This window comes from Trichechus manatus, unplaced genomic scaffold (genome assembly GCF_000243295.1).
Source record: "Trichechus manatus latirostris isolate Lorelei unplaced genomic scaffold, TriManLat1.0 scaffold00048, whole genome shotgun sequence".
NCBI classification, from domain to species: Eukaryota; Metazoa; Chordata; class Mammalia; order Sirenia; family Trichechidae; genus Trichechus; species Trichechus manatus.
Genome location: NW_004443984.1, coordinates 2410890 through 2434769, shown reverse-complemented (window position 1 = coordinate 2434769; position 23880 = coordinate 2410890). Strand labels below are relative to the sequence as shown.

General features: G+C 51.1%; 2 protein-coding genes across 4 annotated transcripts in view; one reads left to right on the top strand and one right to left on the bottom strand.

Annotated features, from left to right (window-relative positions):
* Positions 1 to 3072: 3072 nt before the first annotated feature.
* GPR3 (G protein-coupled receptor 3) lies at positions 3073 to 5123 on the top strand. The gene has a single exon (XM_004377060.1). It carries the CDS (start codon positions 3133 to 3135, stop codon positions 4123 to 4125), a length of 993 nt encoding a protein of 330 aa, XP_004377117.1. The 5' UTR covers positions 3073 to 3132; the 3' UTR covers positions 4126 to 5123.
* Positions 5124 to 13386: 8263 nt separating this feature from the next.
* Positions 13387 to 23880, bottom strand: part of WASF2 (WASP family member 2) — a 71486-nt gene continuing 60992 nt past the window's right edge. For 2 of the 3 annotated variants that reach the window (XM_023732076.1, XM_023732075.1), the window contains 5 exons: positions 23533 to 23650; positions 22384 to 22514; positions 19551 to 19709; positions 17156 to 17667; positions 13388 to 16130 (listed from right to left, as the gene is read on the bottom strand). In XM_023732076.1, the coding sequence (XP_023587844.1) occupies positions 15973 to 16130; positions 17156 to 17667; positions 19551 to 19709; positions 22384 to 22514; positions 23533 to 23650 (1078 nt within the window). In that variant the 3' untranslated portion in view covers positions 13388 to 15972. Of the gene's footprint in view, positions 16131 to 17155; positions 17668 to 19550; positions 19710 to 22383; positions 22515 to 23532; positions 23651 to 23880 lie in introns of all 3 variants that reach the window. The other variant, XM_004377058.3, reaches the window with a different exon arrangement.

Genomic DNA, 23880 nt, shown 5'->3' with positions numbered 1-23880 from the left:
TGAAGCATTCCCCTTCCCTTCCCCATCCCCAGCCACTCACTCTGTTCCTCTCACTCCTCACCTTCTCCCTGGGTGATGCCATCTACCCCTAGAGTCACAGTTACCACCTGCACACCTATGCCTCCCAGGGTCCTCCTCTTGCCAGATATGCTATTGATAGCCAACACATAGCCAGTGCTGATAATGTGCATCCTCCCAACAATCCTATGAGATAATATCCCTATTTTATAGACCAGAAAACAGGCACAGAGAAGCTAGTCAAAGTCACACAGCTAGTAAATGGACAGGTTGGAATCTGAACCCAGTCTACACTCCTGACCACCTCCACCCCCTAAGCACCCAAAACTTGCCACCTCTAACTTGAAGTGCATCATCTGCCCCAGCCCTGACCCTCTCCTCTTCCCAAGATTCCTGCCTCCTGGCCTGTCACCTCCTACCGCTTGCCCCCTACCCAAGCCCCGAATCTGCACAACGGACCCTGACTGTGGGAGAGGCAGTTATGCTGTGATGTGGGAGAAGTGGGGCCGGAGGTTTGGGCGCCTCTGGTTTCCTTAAGCCCTAACCCGATCCTTACTTCCCACCCCCATCCCACAGGCCTGGATGACTCCAATGAGGATCAGAGCTGGAGATGGAGGGAGGAGGAGCAGCCAGCACTTCTTCTCCCAGGCCTGACCACATCTGTCACATCTGGAGAAGTCTGAGGGATTGTTCCCTGGGATTAAGGACAGGCAGGGTTGGGGAAGAAGGGGCTGTTTCTTCACTCCTCACCCAATCCTAAAACGGGAGGCTGAGAGGGGCCTGCCCTGGGGACTGAGCGGCCAGGTCTGCTGCTCCCAAGTTCTTCCCTGCTCCCAATCTCTCACTGCTTCAGGGAAGAATCCTCCCCCCCCCCCCCTTTCTACCCCCTTCCATTGTCTCATTATTCATTAGAGGTCTTATTTATACTTTTAGTTTGTCATATGTCCCCCCCCCCCCCCCCCCGTCCCACTGGCTTTTCAGATCTTTGAATAAATAATTCAGATGTTGAAATCTTGCCCGTCCCACCCTTCCCGTGCTGTGAGGGCGCTATTGGGCTGACATGAGTGACGTCATCAGCTCCTTATCCTAGGCCCAGAATCACGAGGATCTGTATGGCAGCAACTGTCATACCCGGTCACTGTCAGTCCGGACCCCTGACCTTGTTCTCCTCACCCTGGTGCCCACTTACCACAGTCACCTGTTATCGTTGCTCCAGAATGCCACCACCCTCATCACTTCCAGGAGCTTTGTCACCTCAGGACCTCAGCGCTTCTGACAGGGTCATGGTGACCTGAAGTCTCATCACCTGAACAATCCATCGTTCCCTGCCACTGCCACCTTGGGATTCCTGAACCCCATCATGCCAGAGTCACACTGACACCTCTGTGGTCTCCCTGGGGGCCTCCCTTTCCACCGTCAGCGTCCCACGGCCACCATCCCCCAAGATCCTGTCACCATGTTCATACCGTCACTGCCACCCACTTCCCTGCTCCCTCGTGCTCCTGTCATTGTTACCTCAGGGCCCCACCTTTTTGACAGCCCCGTCATCCTCACCTCCTCATTCAGCCCTGTCACTTGGTCCCCATCACCTGGTTCCGTCAGCCTGTCTCTGTCACTCAAGTGTCCCATCACCCCATAGCCTATCTGGGCCCTCTCTCCGTTCCCCGCACACATCCCCCGCAGCCTCTCTGAGACTTCTCCAAGGCTCTCCCACCGCCGCCCCCGGAACCCCCGGCCCACGGAGGGCGCCGCGTCAAGGACAGCGAGGGCCGACTCGGGAGGGGGCGGGGCCGCGGCCACGATGGCTTTTTATGAATGGGGGAGCGGGCGGTGCGAGGCCTCATTACTATGCCGCGCAACGCTCGTTGCGTCCCAGCGCTCCGCGCCCATTGGCCCGCCGGGTGGCTGTCGTCACCGAGCCGGTGCCGGGGGCGGGGCGGGGTGACTCACGCCACTTCTCCCGCGGCCGCGGGGGGCTTCTCCGGGTCCTCGCACACCCCGCGCCGCCTGGCCCCGAGTGGAGCTTCCTGGCGGTCCTGAGGGGTGAGTAGCGGACCCCGCGCGGGCACTAGGCGTCCGGGAGGGCACCAGGATGCTGAGGCGCTGGGCGGCGGGAGGCTCCCAGCGCCAGGCCAGGGTCAGAGGTCGGATCTGGAACCCAGGTTCTGGGTGAGCAGGCGGGGGCCCAAGTGTCTGGGTGCTGAGAGCTGTCGGTTGGGTGACCTGGAGGGAGGCGAGCACTCCTGCAGGGACCCGAGGCCTTGGAAGGACGGATGGTCATCTTAGGGTGGGCCGGCAGGAGGCGTCTGGAGCAGGGACCCAGGCGTCTGAGAAGGAGGAGATGTCTGATTTAGGGATGCAGGCATACAGGCAGGAGGCGGAGTAAGGCCCAAGATCCAGATGTCCGGGCAGAAGGAGGGTCTGATCTGGGAAACAGGCTTCCAGCAGGGGGTGTCTGTTCCGGGGACCTAGTGGTTTAGACAGGAAGAGGGTCTGACCGGGTACACAAGTCTGGGCCGGGGAGGTGGAGGCTGACTTCCCAGGTGTTGTTACTCCAGGAGTCCGGGGTGGGGGCTGGCTGTAGCTTCTCGCGCATTCCCTGGAGGCGGAGCCTGGAGCTGACAGTACCGACAATCGTGAGGGGTCTGGCGAGCCTCAGAAACAGAGCGTCATCCTCCCGGATGGGAAGGGACAAAGCTGCCCTCACTTTCAAGATGTGTTCCCCTCCCCCAGTTGTGGGCCTTTCCAGGTAGCTCCAGGATCCTATGGGTCCCTATCCACTCAAGGTAGCCCCTTATCTGGTTCTCTTTTCACACATGTGGGAGAGACAGCTGGCAAAAGAGGCCTGCAGAACCCAGGGATTCGGAAGGGAGGGTGAAGAGACCCAGGACAGGGACCCCTCCAGGAAAAGAGACCGCTGCTTAGAGGCCTAGGGGCATTGGAGAGGACAAAGATGTCCTGGAAGAAGCGCAGGGCATGAATGGGTCAAGGACACTGTCATGCTGAGGAGAGACTCCCACCAGGTACCCTGAGGCGCACCACACTCACTCCAGGCCCCTGCACCCAGCCCCCAACCCCACCGGTCTCTCACAGGGCCCTTCTCCTGCAGGTACCATGATGTGGGGTGCAGGAAGCCCCCTGGCCTGGCTCTCAGCTGGCCCAGGCAATGTGAATGGGAGCAGCATGGGCTCCGTGGAGGGGCCCACAGGCCCAGGTGCACCTCTGCCCTCGCCCAGCGCCTGGGACGTGGTACTGTGCATCTCAGGCACCCTGGTGTCCTGCGAGAATGCTCTGGTGGTGGCCATCATTGTGGGCACTCCCGCCTTCCGTGCCCCGATGTTCCTGCTGGTGGGCAGCCTCGCCGTGGCAGACCTCCTGGCAGGCCTGGGCCTCGTCCTACACTTCGCAGCTGTCTTCTGCATTGGCTCAGTGGAGATGAGCCTGGTGCTGGTTGGCATGTTGGCCATGGCCTTCACTGCCAGCATCGGCAGCCTACTGGCTATCACTGTCGACCGCTACCTGTCTCTGTACAATGCCCTCACCTACTACTCAGAGACAACAGTGACACGGACCTACGTGATGTTGGCCCTAGTGTGGGGGGGTGCAGTGGGCCTGGGGCTGCTACCGGTGCTGGCCTGGAACTGCTTGGATGCCCCAGCCACGTGTGGCGTGGTGCGTCCACTCTCCAAGAACCATCTGGTGGTCTTGGCTGTGGCCTTCTTCATGGTGTTTGGCATCATGCTGCAGCTCTATGCCCAGATCTGCCGTATCGTCTGCCGCCATGCCCAGCAGATTGCCCTCCAGCGGCACCTTCTGCCCGCTTCCCACTACGTGGCCACCCGGAAGGGCATTGCCACACTGGCCGTGGTGCTTGGCGCCTTTGCCGCCTGCTGGCTGCCCTTCACCGTCTACTGCCTGCTGGGGGATGCCCACTCACTGCCCCTCTACACCTATCTCACCTTGCTCCCCGCTACCTACAACTCCATGATCAACCCCATCATCTATGCCTTCCGCAACCAGGATGTGCAGAAGGTGCTGTGGGCTGTCTGCTGCTGCTGTTCCTCTTCCAAGATGCCCTTCCGATCTCGCTCCCCCAGTGACGTCTAATTGCATCCTGGTGACCCTTCAGCCTGGATCACTACAGAATTCCAGAATGTTATGTCCTCCAGGGCTTTGTTCCAAATCCCCAACTCCACACCCCCAAGACCCAGCTGGTTCTGGAGTTCTAGGACGTTGGGTGTTTCCAGATTTTGTTCAGATCCCTGTGGGGCCCAGCTGGTGCCGTGGTTCTTGAATGTTCAGGCTGTCAGGGTTCCACTCAGAAACGTCCCACAGCTCAGCTGGCTTGGAGATCCAGAATGCTGGGTGTTTTACAGTGCCATTCCAGGTTCCTGACCGCCCCCCCCAATCTTGACCTTGACCATGTCACTTTACTTTTGAGTTTCTGAGCTTGAGAGTCAGAGAGGTCAGTCACACAGTTGCCTAGATAAGAGAAAGAAAGATTTATATATATATGCACATACAAAGAGAGTATTTGTTATTTATTTATTTATTTATTTATGGGTGGGAAGGGGAAAAAAGAGACCACACCTTGAAATCCAGGCCACACCAGGGTACCCTCAGTCCCCACGCCCCCATTTCTGACCTCAGTTCCTAAAGGGGGAAAAGGGAGAAAGAGAAACCACGTATTTTGTCATTATTTTTGCTTATTTTTTATCAAAAGAGATCATAGAAACCAGAGCCTTCTCCCCCGGCCCGCCCCCTCGGGTTCGCAGGGGGAACACACCAGCCTCTGGTTTTTTATTTTTTTAAGAAGCCATCACCTGAGCAACCGAGAATCCCTCTGTGCTGGGGCCGGCTGCCCTCTGGTGGCCGTTTGGAGGAAACTGCAACCCGGCCAGGCAGCTGGGACCCTCAACTCCACTAGAGCCTGGCATCCAGCGCCACAGCCATGGCCTGGGGGCCAGGCCTCACCCTGTGGTGCCCTAGAGGAGGTGGGGTGCAAACCAACACCTGGCCCCTCTGCCAACCAGGGTATGGCCCCCAGTGCATTCCCCATTCCTGTCCCCAACCTAGCCCTCAATAAAAGATGATTTTGTGATAAATATGTTTCCGTATGTGTGTGTGGAGAGGTGGAATGGGGTCTGGTAGGGGAGAACCTGGAAGGGGAGGGTTAGGCCAGACCTGAGGGTTGGAGCCCCAGGATGGAGTGTGGCTGGCGGGTGACACATCCAGGATGCCAATTCCTGACATGTTGGAGGCATGCACTCTGAGGGTCTCATACCTGGGCACTGCCTGACAAAGGTCCCACTCCCTCTGGGGACAGGAACCAGGGTGCTGGACCCTTTTTGGATGAGGATGCCCACCTCTTGCCCACATTAGCTAGTCTGGGGCTTTGAAACTGATGAAACAAGAAAGCAAAGCTCCCGACACTCCATCCTGCTGTGAAGGCTGCACCAAGCCTTGGAGTCCCACAGAGCATGGCCCTGGTTACCTTGGCAACTTGGCAGGACACTGCACCTCTTGAGCCTCAGTTTCCTTATGTTAAACGGGGGTAATAGTTGTAGTTGTGGGTCCAAACGAGATGACGTATGTCAAAGTGCTTTCACATAGTATATGCCCAAAGCATGCCAGCATGTCAGTTCCCTTAAAAATAATTAAAACAAACCACAGTTGCTGTCAGTTCCAACTCATGACCTCATGACAACTCAATGTATTTCAAAGTAGAACTGTACTCCATAGGTTTTCAATGGCTGTGACCTTTTGGAAGTAGATCACCAGGACTTTCTTCCATGGTGCCACTGGGTGGGTTAGAACCACCAACCTTTAGGTTAATAGTCTAGTGCAAACCATTTGTGCCACCCAGGGACTTTTTAATAATAACAAACCAAAAAACCAAACCAGCTGGCAACTGCATGTGTGCAGAATAGAACTGCACTCCGTAGGGTTTTAAAGTCTGTGACCTTTTGGAAGCAGATCTCCAGGCCTTTCTTCCAAAACACCTCTGGGTGGGTTCAAACCACCAATCTTTCAGTTAGTAGCTGAGTGCTTAACTGTACCACCGAGGGACTTCTTAACAATGTTGTTAGGTGCTGTCAATTTCTGACTCATAGCGACCCCATGTGACTGAGAAGAACTGCTCATTGGGTTTTCTTGGCTGTAGGCAGATCGCCAGATCTTTCTTCCGTGGAGCTGCAGGGTGGGTTGCAACCACCAACCTTTTGGTTAGCAGCTGAATGCTTACACGTTGCACCACCAGGGCATGCACTCTGAACATTTATAGAGAAGTCTTGCCTCCCTCCTCAGAATGGTGGCCCCTGAAGGCAGTGCTGTGCGTCACCCCCTGCAACTGAGGGTCCCTGAGGAAAGGGACGTGTCGCTTTCCTCAAACTGAAGGCCCCTGAAAGAAGTCTGTTTCTCTTTCCTAAGAACTAGGGGCTCCTCAATACAAGCTGATGTCTCCCCTCTCAGACTGGGAACTCATGATAGCTGGGCTTTCTCTCCTCCCTCACGCTGAGGGACTTTGAGGGCAGGGTCATGTCTTTTGCCTCAGATTGAGGGTCCCTGAAGGCTGGATTGTGTCTCCCCCTCTCAGCCTGAAGCCTCCTATGTCTCTCTCAGCCTCAGAACCCTCTAGTGTTCAGCCTGGGGCTGCTCGGCACCCAGTGCCTGTGCGTGCGTGCGTGCGCGCGTGTGCGCCTGTGCGTGCGTTGTGTGTGCGCATGTGCATGTGTGCATGTGCATGGAGGGGCAGGGAATGGCAGTGAAGCCTCCCAGCCTCTCTGCCTCGACCAGTTTTCCAACCCCCATGCCTGATTCCATCCAGCTGTAGAGGCCCAGGAAGGCGAGCTGGGCAGTGGGGGCTCCCTGAGGTGGGTGGAGGCTGAGAGGCCTGCTTTCCCGCAGGGGTCAGCCTGCAATGGGGGTGGGGCCCTCCCTCTCTTTCCAGGTCCTGCGTGGGTGAGGGGGAGCAGCCCCGAATGCTGAGCCTCCACTCCCTCCCCCTCTGGGGCCATGACCGCCTTTCCCTGCAGTTAAGTGAGGAGACAGCAACTATTAATATGAGTTCACAGGCTCACAGCTTCCACAGGCTGGAAAACAGGCTCCTGGGGCCAGGGGCTGCGGCAAGGCTCGTCTGTCAGATTCTCTACTGGAGCCTGGAGACCACCAGCCTGCATCTCCCAGCTCCCTGCGTGCTAAGACCTGTGTGCATGTGGGCACGTGCACACGGACACACACATGCATATGCACGGGGGTCCAGGCCTCTGTTCAGAGACACACACATCCAGACATGCATGTACACCCAGGTTTATCTGTACACTGGTGCACACACACCTGTGCACATGTGTACGTAGAGTGTCAATTTCATGAGCACATTTGCATGCAGGAGCACATACTTAAATGTACATGCCCTTGCACACACATGTATACACAGAGACACAGACTAACCTTCTGTTATAGATTGAATTGTGTTCCCCCAAAATATGTACTGTAAATCCTAACCTCTATGCCTGTGGTTATAATCCCATTTGGGAATGGGTTGTCTTTGTTATGCTAATGAGACAGGATTAGTGTAGGGTGTTCTTGAGTCAATCTCTTTTGAGATATAAAAGAGATTTAAAAGCTGAGACAGGGGAAGAGAAATGCCAAGGCACATGAAGATCACCCAGGAGCAGAAGCTCAGAGACAAGGACCTTTCTCCACAGCCAACAGAGAGAAACCTTCCCATAGAGCCAGCACCCTGAATTCGGACTTCTAGCCTCCTATACTGTGAGAAAATAAACTTCCGTTTGTTAAAGTCTCCCATTTGTGGTATTTCTGTTATAGCAGCACTAATAACTAAGATACCCTTGTGTATGCATACGTGCACACAGATCCAGACACGCGTGCATAACCAGACCCATTTGCACACCACTGCACATGCACAGATACATGGCACAAAACGTCAAGTCTGTACAGACGGTGTCCATATTCATGTGCACACATTTGCATGCAGGAGCACATTCATCGATTGAATGCATGTACATCCCTTTCACACAGAGTGTACAGCACTCACACATGCTCCCCACTCCAGTCAGGGCTCAGCAACCATGAATTCACAGGTCGACCCTTGGCTTTCAGTACCAACGGGCTGGCTCAGCCTCCTCTGCCTGTCCTCCGCCCCCTCCCTGCCTCGTGACAGGCAGCTCATATTCCTGCCAACTCTAGCTTTTGCCTTTGGCTTCCCACCCCCTAGGGGTCCCCAGATCCCTGATTAACCCCCTCACTAATTGGCCACCAGCCCCTTGACTTTGCTGCGGGCCTTCTTGGGAGCTGGGAGCGAGAGGCTGCAAATTGGCCACACAGGATGGGTCTGGGGAATAGCGTGTGTGCAGCTGTGGGGATGGGGCTGCTGTGAGCCCAGTGTGGGTAGCACCGTGGCTGGAACCAGGCAGGGCACCCCTTACACCAGGGCTAGGGGACAATGACATCATATTCTCCTGGCAGGGCACTCTGACAATTCGTGTGTACAGTCACATGAAGCCATCTCTGCACACACATTTACACATACCAGTCATGTGTGGACATGTTCCACCCCACCTCTGCACACAAATAAATGCATGTGAACATCTGCACATTCCCAAGGACACTCATGAACACACCCCTCATGCATGCAAGCAAAATCTTAAATGTGTATAAATGCACCTGCCAGATGCGCAGACACCATTCATATACGTACATGCACATGTGCAAACTCTTCATCTAAACACACAAATGCAGTCACATACATGCAGATTTGCAAGCACACACACTTCATACTATACATGCCTACACTTGCGTACTATACATGCCTAGGAATATTCCTAAATGTACTTGCAGGGATGCATGAACATGTAACTACATGTGAGTGCATACACATGGATTCCAGACATGCATGCACACACCACTCACGTGTACGTGCCCTGCTGAACAAGCTACACAGGCTAGGGAGAACCCCCTTTAGCCTGCCTCTGGCTTTGCATAATGAAGCTTGAGGTACGCTTAGTCTACCGGTGGTGGTGGGGGACCCATCCAAGTTCCAAGTTGCCCTTTTCCAGCCACCATACCAATGCCTACCCCTAGGATCTCCTTTGACTCCCCGCAAGCCTTCAGGCAGCCATAGGGGCTCCCAGACAAAAGGGCAGAGCTTCTGACTTTACCCCTGCAGTTCCCGTCTCCTCAGCTCTGGACCCAAGCCCACAGGGCCCTTGCTTTCTGGTAGGCAGCCTGGGGCATCGGGAAGAACAGGTTTCTATCTCTATGTTTGTTGCCAACTTGCCGTGTGACTTTGAACGAGTTGCTATGCCTCTCTGTGCCTTCTTTCCTCATCTGTAAAATAGGACTGAAAAGTTCTGTCTTGGAAGTCCTCCCAGGACTGTCCTGAGGAGTCTACAGGGTCATGCTTATGGATGTGCTTTACTCAGGCACACACATCTGGAAAGAGGTGCTAGTTCTCAAGATGGTGGGATATCAGAGTGGAGGGGCTGCATACATTCTCACAGTTAAGTCCTTATTGTATAGATGAGAAAACTGAGGCCAGAGAGAGAGCAGCAAGGTGGTGGCTAGAAGACCTGCCCTCTGCCTTCTGAGCCAGTAAGTCTGCTCCTCTTTAAATATGTACGCAGAACGCGAGCCTCTGTGTACACACACACTGGTGGTGGACACACGGACCAGTTCCTTAGGTAAGGGCAACGGTGGCTGCCTGCTGAGGTGGGATGAGCGTCTGTGTATGAGCTCTTGCCCCAAGTATTACCTGCCCTCCTGTCATGGTATTAACAATTCTACCATGAGATTCCTTTGGGTGCTGTTTTTAACTTTCAAGCTTCTGAACTTCCTCTTAAAAAAAAAAAACAAAGCAGTTGCTGTTGATTCCAACTCATCATGATCCCGTGTGTGTCAGAGTACAACTGGGCTCCATAGGGCTATTGAATGGCTGTGGTAATTTGCAAACAGATCACCAGGCCTTTCTTTGAGGTGCATGTGGGTGGATTTGAACCACCAACCTTTCAGTTAGCAGCTGAGTACTTAACCACTTCGAAACCCCTCCACACACCCACATTTCCTGGGGTTGAGGGGCAGTCCATCGGGAGCACACGAGACTGCTCCCAGCCTCATGATCTAGGAGGGAAGTAGCTGACAATCACCCTAGAGCAGGACTTACAGGAAATAGTGCCAGGTGTTCTGGCCACTGCGCAGCCAGGAGGGGACAGTAAGGAACTGACACTGAGGACAGGAAGAGGGAGAGGTGGCTTCTGAGGACTTTGTGTGAGATGTTTACCTATGACTGTGTGTGTTCCTGTAACAGTGTGCTGGCTGGTGTCCTTGTCTGCATAGGACAGGGGTCTGTGTAATATATCTGTCCCAGGCCTGGTCATGTGTGCCCACTCATACATGCAGGCTTCTTTTGCACATATACATGTCTGTGTATGTGTGCGCACACAAGTTAGGTATGTGTATACTGGACAGTGTCTGTGTGAAGCCCCAGCCCATATCCAGGGAACCCACTTTGTTCCAGATGGCTGAGGTGTAGGCACACTTCCAGCTCTAAAGGTCTAGGATACTTGGATCCTCTGTCAAACTTGTCTGATTCAAGAGCAAAAATAACCATCACCAGTTACTGCACCTGTAAAACTGGGCAGCAGGGGGTGGGGTAGACAAGAATTGCAAACCTTTAACATACCCCCTATGGCACTAAAGACCAGGATTCTAGATGGAGGGACTCAAATCTGTTTAAATTGCATGGTGGAAATAGCACAGACTCTGGCTTGAGAAACCCCTTTGAATCATGGTTCTGCTTCTAGTCAGCTATGTGATCTTAGGAACTCAAGCAACCTCTCTGAACCTGCTTTCCTGTGTGTCAGATGGGGAACCAGGACCCTTGTCTCACATGATTAAGTATATACAGTCTTTGGCAGGTGGTGGGCGCTCAATAAATGCTCATTCTTCTTAGGATCAGCCCAAAGAGGTGAAGCGACTTGCACAGGGTCACAGCTCCCAAGTGGCAGAGCAGGAATTCAAGCTCAAGCCTTCTGCTTCCCAGAAACACATTCCTTCCCTCCAATTCCCCAGTAAGGGCGGCTCCTGACACCACCATTTTGTCTTCTTCCAGGGCGGGCGTCTGGCTGCCTGTCAGTCACTGGGAAGCCAAGTGCTGACTAAACACAGGAGGGTGGAGGGAAGGGGCTCCGCCAGGGCAAGCCGGCTCGGCACCCCCCTCCCCTGCATCCCCACCTCCAGCGATGAGCTCAGAGCGGCTGGCGCAGCAGTTGCTGACAATTCAAAACTTCTGCCCCCTCTCCTGGGACGCCAGTGGGTGACTCTCTCAAACAGCAGGCGTGACCGGCAGAGTCACCAACCCTGCTCCCGCCCCTCTCCCGGGGGCCGCCCCGAGGCGTCTGCTGGGCCCGGAACTGGGTGTCTGCTCATAAATTACCCCCAGGGACAGTTACCCGCAGCAGCTGTGCTTGGAACAACCGTTGCTTCCTGGGTAGGTCATTTTTTCGGGTCAGGATATAAACCCAGCCCCCTCGGTCTTCCCCAGGCAGGAGAGGGGGCGTGCAGCAGCCTAAATGTTTTATCGGATTCCATTGTAAGTCCTTCTATTTAAGGTAAGTTGCCTGAGTCTTAGAGGCAGACAAGATGCTGGCCAGATGTTGGGAGACAGCATCAGTATTCAGCCTGTGCTCCTTTCCCGCCTCTTGCAAGGAGTTGCCAGCAGCTTGTCTCCCACTCCCCCCCTCACCCTACCACACCCCCATCCTCAGCCAGCTGAGAGGGCCTGGGGATCTAGGCCTCTAGGTCTCCCACCTCTTCCTAAACCCAAATGGTTTCCACCTCCTGCACACATCGCACCATCCAGACCCACAGGCCCCCTGCCCTTAAGCCCAACCACACAGGACCTCCCTCCCAAGCCCTGCTCACCACCTGTGGCTACCAATATTGCCCGCTTCTAGTTTCTTCTCCCACTAAAAACAATACACCAGAGGTGGCTGAGCGGCTAAAAAGACTTTATCAAATTGTTTAAAATGTTGGCATTTAAGTATTCATGTGTATACATAAAATAGTTACATGGAACCTTAAGAACACTAGGGCACAAATGTGGTATACACACAAGCCTGGCAAGGAATTAGACCAGGCTTAGAGCCACAGGGCTTTAAAAAAAAGTTGGGTGTGCTTCTAAGGGCCTGAGAACAAAGGAAGAAGAAGAAAGGCAGCAACCTCAGGGTCACTTTAGGGGCTTGGCTTAACCCCACTGCTCAGACCCCCAACTGAAGCTCCTTTCCCATCCTTCATGGAAAGCGAGCTGTTTTCAGACTGTATCCCCACTACATACATGCCTACTCCCTAAAATATTGAGGTGGCAAACTCACCGAAGAACCCACTGGAATATGTCCTTATAAATATATTTATATCAGAGAAAACAAGGCACTTAGGGAGCATTACAGCTCACTCTCCTACATGTACATCATTCTAGACAGAAAGCAAAAATTGGTTAGTTTCTCAAGTAAACGAACTGAATAAAGTTAATACAATAAAAAAATTGTTCCCTAGCCCTCACGGAGGCACTGGTAAAGTGAACATGGCAGGAGACACAGAATGAGGCACAACTTTGTGTGACACCTGCTCTCAAGTCTGCAAGACCCCAGCAGAGCTCAAAGCCTGATGCCCCCTAAGAAACCTGACATCTCTCATGAGCAAAAGTCCTCCTGGCTTTGGGGTACCGTCCTTCTCCGCACCCTGAGGTCAGGTGAGGGGGGCTGCGGTGGGAGGCAGTACAAGAGCAGAGCTGGGACACAGTGGGAATGCTAAGCAGGGTCACCAAAGCCACAGAGACCTCAGTCTGTCCAAGCTGGCGCTGCAGAGCCAGAGATCAGCGCCACAGGAAGAGATTTCACATTAGCCCTGACAACACCACCTCAGCTCGGCAGTGACATTGGCCAGGGTCGTTTCTGAGGGCACTCGAGCTTCCGTCGGAGGTGAGCTGAGCTTAGGCCAGCTGCTCTCAGCCTCCAAGGGATCGCTAAGCCTGCCCCCTCCCCCTGGCTGCTCCTTTGGAATGTACTCATCTCATGACCAAGGCAAAGCCTTAAGTCGCTTCTGCCACTGCCGACTGGACAGTGGCCCCCTGGGCCACAGGAATGGGGGCAGGTCCCCTGGGCTGGGAAGACCAGGAAGGAAGGTAGCTTCTTGGCTTTAGCTCTTAAGGGTCCTTCTGGGCCACTGTTTCCTACTCTTACCAATATGGGCCCAGTTTAAATAATCACTAAACTTTGCATTCTACAATTACAGTATTCCAAAAACAAAATCAGCTGCATTGAATCCTTTCTCATCTTAAAGGATTTAAAGAGAATTTTTTTTTTTTTTTTTTAGGTGCACATATGCATAAGTAGAGCCCAGAGGGCCTCTCGGCTGACTGGGTCCCAGCCACCGAGCTGAGCTGAGAAGGCTTCGCAAGGCCGCCTGCTACAAAGCGCCGAGCTTGGCTGCATAGATTTTAATGAGACCGTCAGGCAGAGCTGTGCTGTTGCTCTCCGGGACTTGCAGATCATTACCAAACCAGCTGTAGGATGAGAACACAGCACATCGAAACCCTAGGAGGTCACTGAGCTAATGATCTAATCCTACCTTCCACAGGCAGTGCCCCTCCCCACCTCCTCCTGCCCCCAGCCCTTTCCACTGTGGACTCTGTCCATTCCAGAAGCCAGGCCAACACCGCCCCCTTCAAGGTCAGAGCAGAATGATAGAAAGTGGCGCTGGCTTCCCCTTTTCTGGAAAGGAGGGGAAGGGGTAATTTAGTCAAAGCCATTAGGCCAAAACCCTGGCCTGGCCAGGCCCCAGGACTCCTATTTGGGAGAACCGCTGCCCTCTGCCTGCCTCTCCCAGCCACTGCTGGGCTGCAGCCAGGGGCATCTTCAACAGCCATTTTAGGGTTCTGGTGAAAGCACCTTCAGCTTCCAAAGTGTAGGCTGGGAAGCAAGGTGGGGGCACACAGGGCTGATATGCTCAGCAGTGGAACCTGGTGCCAGCCGTGTGCCAGAGACACCTGATCTGGGGAGAGGGAGGGGGCATGCTCTGGAGAGCCACGGCAGGAGGGCAAGCTGGCATTTACAGGCTCAGTCCCCACACCCCAAGTTCAAGGAACGAAGGCAGAGGGGAAGCATTCAGCAGAGCACAGCAGCAGTACCCATGATTATACACACTCTCCTCAAGCCAGAGGGGTTTACAGGGCTTTGGCAATTACTACAACCATTTGCTGTGCTGGGTAGAGACAGACCCTGTTTCTCTTTGTTTCAGGGCTCTGAAAGCCAGAGAAGCCAGGAGAAGCCGATTTCAGCATAAGAGGCTACATAATAGTTAGGGCAGAAGAGAGGGAACCTCAATGTCAGCCAGAGCTCACCAGTTTTTTTGAATAATAGCACCTGTGTATTAGCTCTGGGAGAGAGGTGGAGGAGGGAGAAGGGACATCACCATGTGCAGGGGGGCCAGCAACAAAGCCCAGAGTCCTTCTGCCTTTCAGCCCTCCTCAAGGCTGCCAGGCCCCCCTAGGCAGATACCTGCAGTAGCTGCCAGCCTGAGGGACTGAAGTTTGTACAGTTGGCAGAACCTATGCTTAAATTGGGGAAATAAAAGAGGGAGGAGTTGCAGAGGAATTGAAAACAGCACCTGTCAAAGCTGCTACCCCTTTCCTTCTCTCACTACCTCTGGTCCCCAGAAAGGCAGCTCCCAAGGCCATGTGGTTGGCTGGTGATGGGGCAGGGGGAGAGGGACAGCAAAGAATTACAGGAGAGGTTCTTAGGGTCTGAGCAGCAATGACAGGGCTGGCACAGGCCCTGAGCCCTCCTGCTGGGACTCCCACCTATGGTGAGGTCTGGAGTAGCAGCGAGCCAAGACAGCTCTGCCCAGACTCCAGCAGGTGCCCACTATTTGGTCTCAGAAAGCACAGGTAACTTGGAATCAGGAACTCTGGGCTTTAGCTCTGTCATCATCCAACTGTGTGACCTTGAGCAAGTCACTTCCTATCTCTAGGCCTCAATATCCTTAAGAGGGAGGGACCCACGGAGTTCCACCGTCCTTCCAGTCCTGCAGTTGCAAGTCTCTAAGCTTTGCTCCTGACAGCCAACACAGGCCCAGATCCCTGTGTGTCAGGGCTTGTTTGGTCACGGGTATTAGAGGTTAGGACTGGGCTGCAGTACTTGAAGGCACCGGGGGGTGAGGAAGGAGCACTTAAGGGAAACCTGAACACCACATTCACCAACAGGGAAGCTGGAAGGGAGGCACTGAACAATCTGTCTTTAGAAAGGCATCATTTCTGGACTTAGGGGGGTGAGACATTCTTTAGGGACTGGATGCCTCCTGGAATAAAGGGCATCCCAGGCATAGAGATGGCTTAGTGAAAGGCAGCCCTGCCCAGCAGATCAGTGCAGAAGGGCGTGGTAGTCTGGTTGCTGGGGCATGCAGCCTGCTTTGCCCTCTCAGTGCACAGGAAAGGGGCCAGCTGTGTCATGCAGACCACTCTCACTGCTTTAGGACAGAAGATGGCTGGCATTATTCAAAGCAGCTGAGGGCAAGGACTGGAAGAAGACCAGTTTGGAAACGGCTCCTCGGAGAAGGCACCATCTCCAATCTCAACCCAATCAAAGGGATCTCCTTTGGGATTTTTCCTTCCCTTCAATACGCAACAGGCAGTTTAAGGGAGGAGGAAACATTTTTGCTACTGAATCCAAGGAGCCCTAAGGGGTCTGACTATGGGGGCAAGGGAAATACACGTTGATTTGGAGGAAGCCCTTGGATACATCTTTGGTTGCTTCGGGGAAGGCTTTGGCCTCTTGAAATTCTTTGTTCCTCCCTTTTTTCTTCCAAGGTATGGCTGGAGAAGACATCAAAGAAGGCAGGTAGGAAGGAAAGAAAAAAGAGGTGGGCAGCAGGCAGGAAGAGTTAATCTGACCAGTCGTCCTCATCAAACTCAGAGGAGTCATCCTCTGAGTCGCTGTACTCAACAGCAATGCGACGTGACAAGATGGTGGCCACATCGTTGCCCACGACATCCCGCTTCTCTTGCTCCCGCTGCTCCTCAACCCTGCGCAGCTGAAAGCCTGGTGGGAGAGAGAGAGAAAAGGGTTGAGAAGGTGTGTCCTCAGCCTCAAAATCCCTCCAGGACTAAGTAAGAGGGAATGGCAATTGATGGGAGGAGTATTGGAAAGGAGAGAGAAAAAGAAGGACCCTCTGGGAAAGCAAAGAGGGAAAGGAGGAAGCAGGAAAAGAAGGAAAGATGAAATTGTATGAAACTGGTGCCACAGGTATGTTGGAAAGGAAGCCTACCATTCTTCCTGGCTTATACCCTTAGGCTGGTGAGGATGATACTTTCTCACGAGGCTTTATGTGGGGAGTGGCCACCATACCCCATCTAGCAGGCACTCAGCCTGCCCAATCCCACTGATTATAAAGGAGTCCAGCTGCCCTAGATTGTCTCCTTTAGACTAGAAGTTCCCTGAGGATCACAAACAGAAACAACCACTATAACCCCTTGGGACCAGACCTGGTCCCCTGACAGAGAGAATAAATGCTCTGTGAAGGTGAGATGAGCAGGGAGGGAGGGAGGAAGGGAGGGCAGGAGACAAAAGAGGGAAAGGGGTAAGAGAAAATGGCAAGAAACAAGAGGGTGGGAAAGAGGGCAAGGGGGCAAGGGAGGAAGGATATGAAAGGCAGAAAAGTGGAGAAGGACAGGGAGTGACTGAGTCCAGCTAAAGAAGTACCCTCTAGGACAGTGATTCTTGATTTTTTTCTGGGGTACAGAACTCTCTTTGAGAATCTGATGAAAAATGAGGATCCTTCTCCAAGAAAAAAATTCACACACATACAAAGCATAAATTTCCAAGGGGTTCAAAGATTTCAGGTTAAGAATTCTTATTTTAAACCAAGATGGAAAGAAATCTAAATCTCTGTTTTTGTAGGGTAAAGACTTTCTTCATGGTGATCTGAGACCTGAGGTATAAATCTCTTCCCACCCAATCAAAGTTGTTCTCTGGGAAGGGCATAGAACCCCTTACCGACCCCCTAATCAGTCATCTCAGCTAGAAAGACAAGGCCCCATGGTCCCAGACCCACCACAGGGATTTACCTTGACGGATGGCTGAAAGCAGGTCGCTGCGGGCATCGCTCACAGGAGGCAAGGAGGACTTGGGTTTGGGGGCATCAGAAAGTGGTGGTGGCATGGCAGGCTGGCCATCTGCACCACTGAAAGGGGGAGGAGGGGGCCCCGGAGGAGGAGGAGGTGGCGGAGGGGGAGGTGCTCCTCCTGCTGGTTGGGACAAGGGAGGGGGTGGTAAAGTTGGGTAGTCAACTGCTGGAGGAGGGGGAGGAGGTGGAGGGGCAGCAAAATCGGGGTGAGGTGGGAATGATGGGGGTGAAGGTGGTGGTGGGGTCCCTGGAGTCCCAAATCCTGCAGGTGGCGGTGGGGGTGGGGCACCAATCATTGGAGGTGGAGGTGGAGGGGCAGGTGGTGGGGCAAACCCAGGTTTGGGGCCTGGTAGAGAGCCCATGGGAGGAGCTGGTGGTGGATGGCTCGGGCTGACCACACTGGATCTTTTGGGTCCAGCCAAGCCAGACCCTCTCTGGTTGTCTGCTGAGTAGCTGAAAGGACAAAGAAAAATGATCCTCTATCACTCACAATGCAAACATCCACCTATAGTTAAGCTTATCTACAAGCCTAGGTTCATTTTGGTTGACTATACCATTTCACTTTGGCTCAAATAGAAAGGAAAACCTGGGAACAGTCAGAACTGACCACAATGAAACAGGCAGCCTCGTAAGGTAATGAGCTTCCCATCGGCATAGGTGGTTAAGCAGAGGTTGAGAAAAACTGCCTGAAAGACGTGGATCTGGGATTCTTCTATCAGGTCAAGGCTAGCTAAGATCATCTCTTAGGTCCTCCTCTAACTTTCTAGCTATCCAAGGAAAGGCACTCTCCTGAACAGTTCAATGCACAGTTATCAGTTTAATCCTGAAGCAAGCACCAAGAAAGCACACTAGAGTCAAAATTCAAACACCACCCACCCACTGGGTTCTGGTCTTCAATCCATTAACATTCACCAGATCTTGCAAGGGCAGAAAGCCCAAGCCAAGCTGACTAAATCTGAGTGGGATATACATTTAGGTGCATGCATCTTCAGTGTTCATGTGGGAAAAACTTGAGAAGGAGTCTCAATCTGAGGATCTGCAGACACAGGAAATGAATGGGTCACCAGACTCTTGACCCAGTTTGAAAGAGAATTAAGACTACACCTTTCCTGGGATCAGATATGCCTGGCTGCAGCTGCAAGGTCTCAAGCCATGTGTGAGCCTGAGGGGTTTCTTTTTTTCTTTGTCTACCTTTGTACCTGCCCTGTACTAATAGCTACTCAGGAAAGTATCCATCTTGGAATTTTCACAGACCCTCAAGCCAGAGCCAAAAATTGCAGGGGAAGAAAGGGGAATGGGGACAGGATGGGACAACTGCTTTAGGTCTCCATCTGAGGGGTTCTCAACAGAGTCAACCTCTAATTAAACAGTGTCCAAAGAGAAAAGTCCACCTTTCAAAGCTCTCATTTGTCAGGCATCAGAAAGGGAAAGAATAACTGTGAGGAAAAACCGAGATCCGAACAATCTTCAGATCTCTTTTCAGCCACGACTGGCTAACCCTTCCTGTGAACCTCTGCCAAGGATACGGACAAATACAAAAAATGGACAGGGTCTAAGTTTCATCCTCCTTTTTTTTCCTCTTCTGTTCTTTCTGGAGATTCTATCCGGCAGTGAAATTAGCCGGGAGCAGTTAAGAATGAAAGGTGACTGTCTGCTAGGTTCCTAGATAACTGGACAAGGTTAAATATTTTATGGGCAGCAGGTTTTACTACTTCATTTCATGTTGGGTTAAAGCTAACTAAAAAACAAGAGGTAAGTGGGTGACTTCTATCTGTTCAGGTATGGGCAGAATAGCTAGTGGTTACCAACACAGACTCTGGAGTGAGACCGACCTGCTTTCCAGTCATGGTTCTGGCTCTTACTGGCTGTGTAACCTTAGGTAAATACTCTGACCTCTCTGTGCCTCACAGTTTACTCATCTATAAAATCAGGATAATAACTACCTATCTCAAGAGTGCTGCTGTGAGGATTAAGTAACATATACAGTGTTTAGCATAATGCCTAGTATCTCCCTAGTACTTGATATAAATATAATTTCTATTATCTAGACAAACTTGGAGCCCTTGTGGCACAGTGGTTAAGAGTTTGGCTGCTAACCAAAAAGATGGCAGTTCAAATCCACCAGCCACTTTTGGAAACCCTATGGGGCAGTTCTACTCTGTCCTATAGGGTTGCTATGAGTCAGAATCGACTTGAGGGCAGTGGGTTTTTTTTTTGTTTGTTTAGACAAGCTTACCTGAAGTTATTTTATTGGTCCTAGCCTAGATTTTGAATTCTTAGTTTGTTCTTGAATGTTTAACCACCCAGAGTGGGTAGAAGAGGTATCACTATTTTACCTGAATTCGGCTGGTGGGGGAGGCAAGTTGTCCTCAGAGAAGGAAGGAGAAGGTGGAGAAGTGGAGTCTGACTGCGGTGGTGGTGGTGGGTAGCCGCCTGCGTCCATGTTTTCAACAGAGCCAATGCTGCCATTCTGGTACACCAAGTTGGGTGGATACCTGACATTGAACCCAAAGTCATTTACAGAACCCAAATGGTACTCTTTCTCTCTCTCATTGTTTTTAAGATACCACAAAAAAAAATTTGATACAAAAGCTATTAGAAAGAAATAAAATACTGTAAGTATACTCCCCATCACCATGGAAGCAGCAGTCATGAAATCAAACGACATACTGCATTGGGCAAATCTGCTCTGAAAGACTTCTTTAAAGTGTTAAAAAGCAAGGATGTCACCTTGACGACTAAGGTGCGCCTAACTCAAGCCATAGTATTTTCAATCGCCTCATATGCATGGGAAAGCTGGGCAATGAATAAGGAAGACTGAAGAATTGATACATTTGAATTGTGATGTTGGTGAAGATACTGAATATACTGTGGACTGCCAGAAGAATGAACAAATCTCTCTTGGAAGAAGTACAACCAGAATGCTCCTCAGAAGTGAGGATGGCAAGACTTCGTCTCATCTACTTTGGACATGTTATCAGGAGGGACCAGTCCCCGGAGATGGACATCACACTTGGTAAAGCAGAGGATCAGCAAAAAAGAGAAAGACCCTCAATGAGATGAACTGACACAGTGGCTGCAACAATGGGCTCAAGCATAACAACGATTATGAGGATGGTGCAGCGTTTTGTTCTGCTGTACACAGGGTCGCTATGAGTCGGAACTGACTCGACGGCACCTAACAACAACACATATCAATATATTCTGTTATAATGAAATTTTATTTCAGGATTAAATACTCTATTGTTGTAGCAATGGGATTCAATCCAGATTATTAAAACCATGCTGTTCCTTTGCTAGTGTTGGCCTCGTCAAACCCAGAAGTTCTTTTAAATTCTCTCCCAAATGTTAGGTGCAGCCTATACCTAAATCCCGAAGTCTGTCTTGTGGCAAAGGGTGAAGCCAAGCTCCACAGGCTAGTGAGCTGCAAACACGTGACCGGCACACGGCCTCATTTTGAGGTCGGCAAAGCCTCCCAAGTGCTCGAAGGCCAAGGAGGCATTTGATTGCAAAACCACGCTGAGGACAAATGCAGGTTGCTATGTGGTAGTTAGACCTGGTCCCTCTGCCAGGTTTCACATCATACAAAATGAGCTGCTGATTAAAGCAGGGTGCTTGGGCTTGCCTCATGGAAACTTGTCCCTCAGAGCACCAGGCCTTGGGTGAATTTGCTCTGGGTGAACAGCAAACTTCCAAACAAGCAAAAATAAACCAAGCAACAAACCTCCAAACAAGCAAAAATATACCAAGCATCAGCTAGCAAAATCTGGCCTGCTGTACTCTACCTTACCCTTCTTTCTACCATTGTTTGATTGCTAAAGAACTCATCTAAAACAGACTCCAAGGAGAACACAGCTGGAGGGAACTAAACGAATCAAATGATGCTCTGATACGGAAAACCCCCAAGGCCTGTAGCCCTGTAGGCTTAGGACATTTCTTTATAGGTTCACCAACAAGCATGTCCAGATGTAGCCCAACCCCAAACCTCTTGGACAACAGGAAAATGGCAAGCAGAGTCCTCATCTTCCCCACCCCCATTCCACAAGAAAATTAACATGTAATAGTTGGCATCCTGAACATGTAAGCTTCTGGCCTTAGAGTCACTGAACCTATGACAAGTGCCTGTCTGAACAGAATGGGACCAAGGAACAAAATGGCCCCTTGTGCTGGGAGGTGAAGGTAATGAAGGTCCCCTCAGGGCTGATTCCCAGTAGAGAGAAAGGTTCATTTTCTCCTCTTGCCATCTTCATCACTCTTTAAAACAAATCTCTTAATCCAGGAAGACCAAGTGTCAGAACTGTCAAGATTTTTTAAAGTCAAGGTTTTCATGGTAGAGTTATCCCTAAAAGCAAGACTAACTCAACTCTTTTATCACCCCCAGACACCCGGAATGGGCTGGCATGGTTCTCTAACAGCCAAAATGCAATGTATTTAGGGGAAAACCCAGAGCGACTTTCACACCAAGCAGTCGCGGTGACTTGGCTTTGAATGTCACACGAGTCGGGCACCAGGATAAGCATCAAACCCAAGCTTTTAAGACCATTTTTTCCCTTTAAGCCTTTAGTGTAATTCGGTATTGGGAAATGGGGTCAGACTGACATCTACCATTTCTCCACGGAGATATATAGCCTTAATACTGGTCGAGCGACCCTTCCCACACTCTTTCTGAGGTCTGCACTCAGTCCCTTGGCTAGCCTCTCTCCTGAAACTGACAAAGGCTGACTGAAAAGTTGCTTTGGTGATATGCACAAATTCCCTGCCTGGTCCTTCCCATTCCCCTGAAATGCCTGGCTCTTAGGCACAGCCTTCAAATCAATGCTCTGGAGGCAAAGGGCTCCCAAGACCAATTTTCTTCCCTTTCTAGTCTTTCCTCTGAGGCCCTCAGACATACCAGTGTCTGGCAAAACAAAGGCACCAGAAGCCATGGGCTTTCTTTTCAAGATCACTCCAGTTACCTCATTTAAACTGCTGAATTTCTTGATTATTTAGCCAATTTTAAACACTAGATGGATGCACTTTACAAGTAGCTGATTAATAGTGGTAGTGATCTAAGCCACACAGCCAGACTGCAGGGGGTGTGGAAGGTGTCATGACAAAGACTCAGACTGTTGTCTCTAAGCCCCCAGCCCCTATAAAGAATGCTAGAAAGAGTGCAAAAGCATCACTTACCCAGAAGGCCCCAGCTTTTCTTTAGACTCCACAAATTCTTGTCCCATCTTCATTTTTTCCCATTCTTCTTTACGTGTCTTGATTTTACGTGGGTTCACATTCCCTCGATTTGGATTCTCTTTCTTCTCTTTCTATAACGGAAATGAACAGAAAAGCTTTTATAAAACATTTTCCAAAGTTCTTTATTAAAATTCCATCCACCTACATGGACACACAGCCAAGAGATGATTCTGCCTAAACAACATACAGTAGCACTACAAAATTTATAGAATTACTGGGTTTGGAGTGACCTAGAATGTCATCTGATCCAAGCCTAGGAGAAACCTCTGCTCAGTCTCATGCTTAAACACCTCTAGTGATGGGAAACCCACTACCTTTTTGGGTAACATCTTCATGTTTTTTAACAGCTCTGTCAAGAATTTAATAAACAGCTATTTGTTATTTTCTCTGCCACAAAGGTCAGTCGAGAGAGATGAGAAGTAATGACAGCTGCAGATATCTGGTGCAGATATAAGGAAATAGTTTTAAAAAACTTAAAAAAAAAAAAACAAAACAACGAATTCTTCAGCCTGTGCAGCTGCACTAACCACTGGTGCTCTCTTGGGCCTCCCGACAGCCATGTTAATGGGATTATGAGGTTGCACTGGTAGGCCACATACATATACACACCACTGGAGGTCTAAAGGGAGAGGAGCATCTTCAAAAATTAGGCATATCCTCTCTGCCCCACCCATCCAGCAGCGAAGGTGTTAAATTGCTCACTGCAAATCAAACACGGCAGAGCCTTGTGCTGATCTGAGAAATGAGCTGCAAAACTGGCAGGGAAGGGACTAGCCTAGCTTGAGTGTCCAGCAGAGTCATGTGCAAACTGCAGGAGAAATAAATGGTGAATAGAAAAGTCAATTTCTAAAACTCAGCCTGAATATACTCAATTGTTAATAGTGCTGGGGGGAACAAACATATTTTTGGTGTGATTTATACTTTCAGCTTGGTTGTGCTTGGTGTGGGCACAATTTTTTTAGAGTTTCACCTGGCATCCAAGCAAGCAGCCACTTGGAATGATTGCTTCACATAAGACTGGCTTCCTTTTTATTCCCCCTCCACAATCGTGCCTACTGATGTGTAGAACAGACGCCCCTTTCCCCTCACCCTATGCTTTCTCTTCTCTTTCATGATATCCTTGGTGTCCTGCAGCATCTTCTCCTTCCAAAGATCAAAGAAGTATGAAGGGTCTGTGTAGAATTTGAGTGCCTCTTTCCCATCGTCCCTGGGATAGAAATGAAGACAATAAGCTATCAGTAGACAGATGAGCTCCTAACCAAATCCAATATTCCAAACACCTACCAGTTTGCAGTTTTTACACTGAGGAATTAAGAAGTCATTCGGATCTATTGCATATTTCCTCTCTCATACCAGCGTCTCAATGCCCCTGAATGGCACCTTTTCACTTGCCTGGCTTTTTAAGAACTTTAGCGTTTACTTTCAATTCCAGGCAGA